Here is a 10,767-nt window from a genome sequence, read left to right as displayed (position 1 = left end):
TCAAAAACTAAGTGAACGTTACGTGGTAATATATTGCGTGTTTTATATACCTTTGCACCACATTTTGTTAAAAATTTGTATTTTATTTGTAATTCTATTTATCTTTTTGGTAGTCATGTGATATTCTCTAAAGATAAATTACCGAAATGGAAAAGATCATTGATCATCGAGGAATGGTCTCAGTTTAAATGCAATCCTGCTTTCAAAAAATTTTATGTTATGATGTCATTAAATAAAATTTATATAAAAGTTAAAGCTAAAGATGGTAAGTTTTTTAACATTTTAGGGAAGATGTTAGCATTCGTAAGTGCTTTTTTACAATTCATTTTGTTTTTAGTAATGCAAGTCTTGACTGCGTTTGCTTTTACTGTATCATTTCATACTCATACTTTTATGTCTAAATTGGCAAGTACTTCCTGAAATTAATTAATCTCAATAGACGTGAAATATCTTGTTCCTACTATTAAAATTAAATTCAGAAATAGTTGTAAGTCCTCAGTATGCCTATTATTTTTTGTCGTCTAATTCAATGTTTATATATTTTTTTTTAATTTATTCAGTTTTTAAGGATTTGAGGTTTTTGGAAAAATCTACTATACATTTAGTTATTTCATCAAGTGATAGGTAAATCGTCAGCAAATAAATCATTATTGTTATGGACCAATATAAGTTTTCTTTCTATGCCTTTAATTATAGTGAAGTCTTAAAGGATCAGGGATTTTGTTGCAGTTCATAGTCAAGAATGGGGGTTACGCAGAAGAATATATGTTCAAATTGCATTTTTTGTGTAAAGTTGTGTTAAATAAGTGCTTACCCTTAGGAGTACATATTCGGCACCATTAGTAAAAGTGTTGCAGTATAGTCGCTTTGAAGCGCTTACATATTAAACAATAAAAAAATTATTTATCAATTCAAAATTTAAATCTGTTTCACACATGTTTTCTTCAACTGGTTAACGTTTCTTTATTGATATCTTTAAGGTGTCAGCTATCTCCTGTTACTTAACTTTAGAGTTTGTCAAAAAAGGATATTGTGGATTTTTTTAATTTTCTGATGTCGTCACCACCAAGTGGTGACATCATGTCTTCATATTAAGACATGAATTGCTTTATATCTATAGTTTAAAAAAATATAAAAAGTTGCGTCACTAAAACAGCTGCGACTTAAATAATAAATGTTTAAATGTCATAAAATTTTGACTGGTATCATATGGAAGTTGCTCCTATTTAAAATTTAGATACATTTTTTTATTAGTGCCGTTGTAAGTCATCCTACGGACTTATCAGCTGATGTGTTATATTATCAGTATACTCATCTACAGTTTTCATCCTGTTTAATAACAAATTTTGTGGCAAACCAAGAGAAAAGAAAAGAGTGGAAATAACAAATAACAAATCTTGTGGCAAACCAAGAGAAAAGAAAAGAGTTGAAGCCTTACATTAAATCAAGAATACATTTTTTTTTATTATTTATTATATGAACACAATCTGTAAGAGAATATTCAGTATTACTTATGGATATAATATAGTTTAAAATGATATGTAGACATGTGCGGGAAAAGAGTGAAAGCCTTACATTAAATCAAGAATACATTTATTTTTTATTACTTATTATATGAACACAATCTGTAAAAGAACATTCAGCATTACTTATGGATATAATATAGTTTAAAACGATATGTAGACATGTGCAGGACACTCAGTAGTAAACACCTCTAAAGATTAAATGACGACTGATGTGAGTAAATAGTTGGCTATAAATGTTTAATTTTAGTGAGTTTACAATTACGATACATGTGTTTAGGGTTCTACTTGGCAAGTCCGACGTAGAAAATCTTCTTCGTCGACATGGATGATTGATATCTGATAACAGCTCGTGTGCCAGTGAGTTTGGATGATTTGATAGCCTTGTACGGTAGTTTTTGCTGACTGTTTGTATTATTTCAAACACTGATGAAACTGATGAAACGCGCTATAAAGTACTATTTGGGATATACCCTGGAGTAGCCGCACATAAATGAAGTATTTTTGATTAAAATCTCTGTAATATTGCTATATTAGATTTTACAGCTGTTCCCCAGATCGAAACACCTTAGGTCCTTATTGGTTTCAAAATAACTTCATATAAAAGTACTTTATTGTTCAGTGATAGCTTTGAATTTGGGCAAAATTGAGCTTGTGTTTCGTAAATAAATGGTGTTTCCAGGTGAGACGCTGATCAAGATGAACACCTAGATACTTTACGCGATCGGATTGTGGTAGTACGTTATTATTTTATGTGGCTGGTGGGCAGTAACCATGGCGAAGAATGAATGTAGTTTGTGCAGATTTAGATTCATTAGCTTCTTTAATGCACCATTTCTTTAAAAGTATTTAATAGTATGACTTATTATGGCATTAAAAAGTTGGTTGATGAACCCCAGACTAATATTTGGAACCTCTTTCAACACTTTGCCAGTGATCAAATCGTACCCAGGAGCCTTTTTGATTTTAATTTTAGTCTTAATTGTCCATTTAATTTCTTGTATTGTAGTTTTTGGAACCGGAAAATCCATTTGATGCGGTGTTTGCAGGAAAGTCTTAATTTCAGTGTCGTTTTCGTAATTTCTGCATGGGTATGGTTGAAATACACCTTGAAGATGCTCTACGAAAGTTTGAGCCTTGTCGATTCTGAATCTAGCCCACTGTTCATTATACATTTTGAGTGGTGAAATGTGTGGCGTTGATCGATTCAGCTTGCGAGTGGCCCGCCATAATGAATAGTCGGTTGCTTCAGTGAGAGACAATTCAGGTAGCTATGTTTCAATGTTTCTGTTTTTATTCTCCTTTAGGGCTTCTTTAAGCTTTTTTATCGCTTCATTCAAACGTCTTTTGTCTTCACAATTTTTTGTTATTTGCCAAGTTCGTCGCAATTTACGTTTTTAAAGTACCTATTCTTTTATGCCTCTGTCAATGTGGTCTGCTTTGTATTCATTGAAATGCATGGTTGAGTTCCACGCGGCATTCTGTACGATTGTATTAAATTGCTGACCGCAGATTCGATATCGTTACCGGTTTTGAGTGGGATGTTGGTTGTTAAATTTTCATTTATGATGCTTCTGAGAATACTCCAGTCTGTACTTTTGTTGTATAATCGAGGCTCTTTGTTCTTTACAAAAATTTTAGAGTTCATCTCCATAATAAGGGGAGAGTGGTCTGAGGAAAGGTCTAAACTGGAATGTATCGATAATAGTGAGCTAGAAATGCCTTTATATATGCAAAAATCGATCACGCCTGGAACTTTATCGTGGTCTGTTGGCCAGTAAGTTGGTTCACCAGCTGCTGCGTGAAGCAAATTGTTAGCCTGCATAGTCTTAAACAATTCGCGGCCTCTTGGTGTGATAAGTCTGGAGTCCCAGTGAGTATGCTTTGCATTGAAGTCTCCAGCAGCTATAAATGTTTAACCATTTTGCGTGTGGAAAAATTCCTCAAACTGATGACTTTTAAATTTTTGGTTTGGTGTGCAATAGATAGAGGCTATACAAATTGGACGTTTATTGTTTTTAACTGTTATTGATATTGACTGAAGAAATGGTTTTTCGTGTTTGTTGTGCACAGAGTGATCAATATCGCTTTTCACGATTATCGTAGCTCTTCCGCGAGCATTTCCAGATGGGTGGTTGGCGCTGTATATAGAATACTTCGGAATTCTGAGATGGCTTCTTTGGTTGAAGTGGGTTTCAGATATTAACATAATATCAATATTTTTGTCAGTGAGGAAGGTCTGTAATTTGCTGCTATGTTGAGCCAGCCCATTAGAATTCCAGAAATTTTACTGGGCTGACATAACATATCACTCAATAAAACAATTTTTTTCTGCCAAAAAACAATTTTACTCAACAATATAATATCCTTCAAGGACAATACAATCGTTGCAACGCTTCTCTAACTTCTCGATGCCGTTCTTGTAGAAGGATTTGTCTTTTACCTCAAAACAGGCCTCAGTTTCAGCAATTACTTCTTTATTTGAGATGAATTTCTTACCGGCGAGCATTTTTTTGTGATCAGCGATTAAGCGGTAGTCGCTGGGGCCAGATCTGGACTATGCGGTGAATGTGGAAGCAATTCGAATTGTATTCAGTACAATTTTGCCATCATTTTTTTGACTTGTGATAAGGTGCATGGTCTTGGTGAAAATTTTCACAATTTCTGGTTTCAAACGAGATAGTCAACGAAGATCATACCATGTGCATCCCAAAATACTGAAGCCATAACCTTCCCAGCTGACTGTTGTGCTTTTGGACGCTTCGGACGTGGTTCACCGGCTACAGTCCACTCAGATGATGATCGTTTTGATTCCGGAGTGAAGTCATGAATCCATGTTTCATCCATTATCACATATCGACGCAAAAAATCTGATTAATTACGTGTAAACATTGCCAAACACTGCTCTGAATCATCAACACGTTTTTGTTTTTGATCGACTGTGAGTAAACGCGGCACCCACTTTGAAAAGAGCTTTCTCATGGTCAAATCTTCACGCAGAATTGTAAACACACTGCCATCTGATATCTTTACGGTCTCAGTTATCTTACGCAATTTCAATTTACGATGAGATATAACCAATTTCTGGACTTTTTTAATCTTTTATGGAGTAACCACCTCAATTAGACGATCAAAACGTTCACCATCATCGGTGTCTGTACGACCACGTTTAACTTCAGCAAACCAATAATAAATGGTTCTTTTGGGTGGAGCAGAGTCCGGATAACACTTTTGAAGCCATTGCTGAGCTTGTACAGTATTTTTTTTCATTAAGAAGCAATGATAAATTAACACACGAAATTGTTTTGAATTCATTGTTTTGAAAATAACAAAAGTAGCTTCACTTAAATGGCTGCCACTTTTTTTCTGACTAATCGAAATTCATGAAGTTTTACACATAGTCTTTTGAAGGTTGGTACTTCATAAACGTTATTTGGATTTGAAAATGGCAGCGCCATCTGTGTGTCAGTCGCACGACTTATTGATTGATGTAATAACACACATTTTATTTCATTGTCAACTATATTACGACTACACTATGATGTAAAATGATTTTCAGTTCATTTTACACAGCGGGGCGTTCTTTTACAGTAACGCTTAGTATGGCCATAGCGCAGACAACGAGAGCATTGCGGAATTTCGCTTTTTTTCTTGGAGCTTTAAATGTAATTATTGTGTGCAGTAGGCTGTTACAGTTAAAAATACTCTTATTTGTATCTGTCAGTTTCAAACCAATGAAAAATAACGGGTGTGGATTTTTGGTTATTTGCTGACGTATATTTCTTATGTTGGCCACCTTAAAGCCTAAACTATTTATCGCGTCTTCGATTTCATCGCCTGGCATAGAAGGATGCATGCCTCTCAATTCAACGTTAAATCTTCTGTCTTGTTTGAGTTTGTAAGTATGAAACTCGGTTTTTTTTGGCTTCAAGAGCCATAGTGATAACGGTATTTTTCTATAAATACAGCCTATTTTCACCTCATTGCTAAGAAGTATTTTTATATATATTCGTTAGGGGCTATTTCATTCAGAAGCTGCCTTAATGGTTGTATATTAATCACTCCTGCAACAAATATTGGGGGAGGCTTTGAGATTATAATTTTTTCATTTTGCTCGTTGGGCTTTTCTGATGAATGAGAGTCTTCATCTAGCACGGAATATCGGTTAGAGTTTTTTTGGGTTCAGTTGACAACCAATAGGTATCCAGCTTCTTTTGTTTGATATATGATCTTTGACGAGCTCCTTGGGGACTTGAACGACTTCTTTTTGACGTTGCCATTCTGGTTGTGGAGTTTCACCAGGGATTTTTCTACGAATAGAAGTGTTTGTTGGCGTGCTTTTGACGCTACTTACCGATTGAGTGTCGCTTTCTTCATCACCAGTATATTTCCACTTTTTTTTGGTTCAAATTGGTGTTGTTTGCGTTTTTTGATGAGAAACTTGTTGAATTATTAATTAATTTTATTTTGTTAGCTATAGCTACTGACTATTTTTTGATATATTTCCTTCAGTAAATGCTTTATGTAAAGGTTTGGTTCTGGATTGTTCATTTATTTTAACGTCTTCTGTACTTAGCATTATATAGCCATTTAAGCCATTTTCACTAATATGAGAATGCCGTCGTATAACTTTTTCACAATCGCTCATATAATAGTTTTTCAATATATTTGCAGTTTGTTCATTTAATTATTTAAAATTTTATATTTATAATTAAATAAAATTTATTTTTATTCAAGTTTTTTAAAAACACTTGAAACTTATACTGTGGCAACACCACATTTACTTTAGCGTTTAAAATCGGGCACCATTTTTGATAATTTTATTTTATTTATGATCAATAGCTTGATTATTCATACATTGAAATATAAAATTAACTTTTTCCTATTAAAAAAAAACAAAACAATAAAATAGTTGCGGTGTGATCGCCTTTCGCGTCTTTCGATTGAAATATGAAGATTGTAAGACCCAAATTTTGCGCTAAAATATAGGCCCACAAACTAAACGAATGTAAATTACATAGTTAAATAAATATTTTTTTATAACGAACCCTGGTATACTCGCTGAGTATACCCCAGCTGTAGATAGGGCCGGAAAAGGTCGTTACAAGATTTAAACTGAATGAATTAAACAAGAATACATGAATATGTGATTACTCATAGCTACCTCAAATATTCTAAAGAAATTTCAATAAGCAGTTGTATGAGAAAGTAATGCTTATTTAATGATAGTACAAGAGTTTACACTCGATTTTTTTTTCCAATAAGGATGATTTAGGTGAAGTTCCATGCGCTAGGGAACATTGATTTTATATTTTTTTCAGGAGACATATTATATTGAAATATAGTTTTAAAAATTTTATAGGAAAACAGTGTCAGTGTTGAAAACAAATTATTTAATTAATTAATAACGCATTTAGGTCTAAATAACCCCATAGACTCAGCACAATCGAGTACATGGTAGCGCAGCCAAATTATTGCCAATAGACGAAACAAAAAACTATTTAAGATAGTAGGATTTATAAAAATAAAATTTTTTATTATTCCTAAAGATTTTATATTAAGAGGAAATTTAGACTAAAAGAAAGTTGATTTTTGTAATGGCTTACTTAACGAATAAATTTATTTATTTTTACTCAACACATTATAATTTGAACATAGGTGTTGAGCGTGGCAATTTCAATGCTTTTTTTATTTGTATATTGCTGAAATAGGATGAATGTTTGGTATTTTTCATGGGTTGCAGTAGTACTATATTTTCTCTACATGTTGTGGTATTATTTCTATGTTTCTTATTGTGTACCTAACAAATTCTCACCACTACAACTGGTAGCAGAAATTTCAACAAATATCTGTCTATTTTCATCTATCTAATATTTAATATTAATAATTTTTATCTAATATTATTTATAACTATAAATCATCCGAAAGGGAAAGAAATAGTAAGAATTCAATTTGTAAACCGCATTATTTAATTCAATTCCTTAAGCCAAATGTATTTCATCAGTTATGGCAATTATGGATTCACTGCACAGTTTTATCTACACAAAAAATAGAACCACAATTTTTGTACTTTCCATTCGTTTTCCTACATTTTCATTCAACCAGATTGAGTCCCACCAACGCGTTACTAGGTTTTATGATACAATAGTCTGAATGTTGTTTATTTCTCTTTTCAAATATTCAGGCAAACAATCAAGACAGTTAATTTTTTTGAGACGTGGATTTACAATTTTTTATTAAAACACATCAACCATCACAAATATAAATATCTGAGTTGTTTTTAGAGGGAAAGCGATACGAAGATTTTTTATAATCGCAAATGTTATATGCAATTGTTTAAATATTTTAACAAGCATTAAAATGCCCATTTTGGTTGTTTTGATAATACAACCAAGTTGTATTGACAGACGAGCGCACTAAATTGTCATTAAGCAGCCTTAAATGATCATTTTAAAAATACCCTGACAGACGGTATAAATTATCATTAAGAAGTTGCTGTATCATATGTTTTTTGTTATTGAAAAAGCAAAAGAAAAAATTTTAAATTCAAAATGGATAAGCAAGAAAAATTAAAGAAACTTGCTTTAATTAAATATAAAATATATAAAAAAAATATAAAATATATAAAAATATATCGAGTATTTGTATTTACCAATGTTTCCAAATATGTTTTGTTTACATTTTGACAACCAAATAGCTTGAAATTTGTTCCATTTTTTATTTTATTTCGCTTGCATATGCAGCATTACCATTTCTAAAAACCTAAATGATGAATAAATTGGGTTAAATTCGGTCATTTAAAGACCATAAATGATCATTTAAAACTGCTAAAGGAGCAAATAAATTATAATTTAGCCCCTTAATGATAATTTAGCTCCCGTCTGACAATGCTATAAACCTACAATGTATTAAAGTAAAAACTTTACTGAATCTTAATTTGTAGTAAATTAATTTAATTGATTCGAAAAATAATTCTGAAAATACTGACATTTTGTTCCTTGCAAACAAAACTTATTTAATTAAATAAAAAATAGAATGCATGAAAAATTCACGTATGACTGCGCACTTGAAAAAAAAATGGAATTAACACAAAAAAGCCTATAAACCTTGATCACCAGACTAATAGACATGAAATTCAAGTGATTGAAATTGGTATATAATTGTTTTCATAACTGGAGTTTAAAATAAAGATGTTTTTAAGAACCAGCATTTTTTGGTATAAGTTTCTTTGACATGCTTTTATTTATGTATTACTTTTTGAAAAAACTTTTAACTGAATTCTTGTTATAGTCGTTTGCTGCTAAACATTCAGAGGCTGATATTCTTCTTGCTGATGTAACGAATAAATATTTTTACTACACTCGCACTCGAGGATTATTTCGGATCTGTTTTCCAAAAGAGAGACCACCAGTTAGTACAGGTATTAATACACATAAAATTTATATATACTCGTGATATTTTTTATATTGGTTGTTGAAGAAACGAAAAAAATTCTATGCTTGCGGATCTACTATAACAACATTAGGTATTCAATTAAAGGATATTTAATGAATTAAAAATTAGTACACATTGTTCCAGAATCAGCGTCGAGATATATTAAATACTGTCTGACTAAAGATGTTCGATTGCGTGATTTTTTGATTCCCTGTTTCTTGCTAAATATCAAATATGGGTTACCACGCGTAGAATATTTTTCATTTCTTTGAGCAACGAATCACTTCTGAAATACCATTACTTCAATTGATTCAAAACATTTAAAAAATTTTAGTACCTACATATTTATCACCAATTGAAACACACTGCTCAAATATTGATTATTTTCCTGTACTGGATGACGATAAACTTTCGAATGAAGATGCTACATCAAGGTTACATCTAGCTAGATCTTGTGTTGCTCTATATATTATAAGGTTACATTTGAAAAAAAATTTAGTTCATAGGCTAATTTTAATTGTTTTATTAGTTTCTTAACCTTATTTTGTGCATTTTGGACGGGACTTTCTGGATGCTGGAAAAGGTCATCTGGAGCAATTACAGCAACGTCAATATTGCTATTAGCATCTTGTCTACTTGCGGCTGGTGCAATGGGCTTATGGCATACTGTGGAATTTTTTGAAAGAGAAAAGGTTGTCGGCGAAGATTTTTTTCAACAATGGAATACGGTAAAATAAATTGAGAGACTGGATTTATATGTAAAGTTGATATTCATTTAACTATTTTCTATTGTAATCGGTTAGGTTTTAAAAGATAATACCAAAATTGTGTACGATTGGTCTTATGCAGTGGCATGGGCTGGAATAGCAACATGTCTTCTCGCTGCTATTTTACTTTCTGGAGCTGCTGTATGCCTACGAAATGAACGTGAAAAAGAAGAGCAATTAAACTTACAGTACTTGATGCCAGGTAATATTAAATAATTAGCGTTTTAGTGTAATATATATTAAAATATATAAGATTAGGCAATAATATATTCACAATATAACATTTAATAATTCATTAACAAAATAACATATTAAACAAATTAAATTAATAATTTATATATAAGTTTAATATTATATCAATATAGAATAAATACAACTTTTCACATACATATGTATATCTTATAATATCAAACCAACTTTTTTCAAACAAAAGAGTTTGTACTTGGAAACATACATGTTTATGCAGTGATCAAACATAATCGAACACACTTGCAACGCATAAATGTGCTACCTGGTACTCCGCACACAAAGCGGTTATTATTCGCTGAAGCAACAGCTGAAAGGGGAGAGACGAAATTTGAAAGAAATGTATGGTGATGTGAGCTGTAAACTTTAGCCGCACATCTAACCGCTTCGGCAAGTCAACATGTTGAATTGTTATACATGCAGTTGATATTCGAATAGAACAGAAAATTACTCTCATACAATTCCCAATCTCTATTTCTCATATTTCAAGCTAGAGCACACGCACATTATTTTGTTCATTCTACTTTTGTGCACTCTTATGACAGAAATTTATGAATGCAAATGCGTAAAGGGGAAAGACGAAATATGATAGAAATGTTTTGCGATGTGAGCTGCAAACTTATGAGCACAACTAACGACTATAGTTAGCTACTAATTAAATGAGTTTTCATAGACAATAATATTTAATTGATTTTGCTAAAACTTTAATCTTTAAATTTATATATATATATATATAAAAGTAAATAAATAAATTTATATGGATTATTTGACCATTTGCAAATTATGTTAGGGTGTGC

At 31.7% G+C, this 10,767-nt stretch overlaps 1 protein-coding gene across 1 annotated transcript in view; it reads left to right on the top strand.

Annotated features, from left to right (window-relative positions):
* The window catches only part of LOC119688933, a 13,802-nt gene extending 3,862 nt beyond the window's left edge, over window positions 1-9,940 (top strand). The window contains exons 2-5 of the mRNA XM_038103615.1: window positions 8,814-8,943; window positions 9,292-9,433; window positions 9,487-9,685; window positions 9,761-9,940. Coding sequence (XP_037959543.1) covers window positions 8,814-8,943; window positions 9,292-9,433; window positions 9,487-9,685; window positions 9,761-9,940 — 651 coding nt within the window. The remainder of the gene's footprint in view (window positions 1-8,813; window positions 8,944-9,291; window positions 9,434-9,486; window positions 9,686-9,760) is intronic.
* Window positions 9,941-10,767: the final 827 nt, after the last annotated feature.

Source organism: Teleopsis dalmanni, chromosome 1, assembly GCF_002237135.1.
Source record: "Teleopsis dalmanni isolate 2A chromosome 1, ASM223713v2, whole genome shotgun sequence".
Taxonomy (NCBI): domain Eukaryota; kingdom Metazoa; phylum Arthropoda; class Insecta; order Diptera; family Diopsidae; genus Teleopsis; species Teleopsis dalmanni.
The sequence above is the reverse complement of the archived record's forward strand: the minus strand, read 5'-3'. Positions and strand labels throughout refer to the sequence as shown.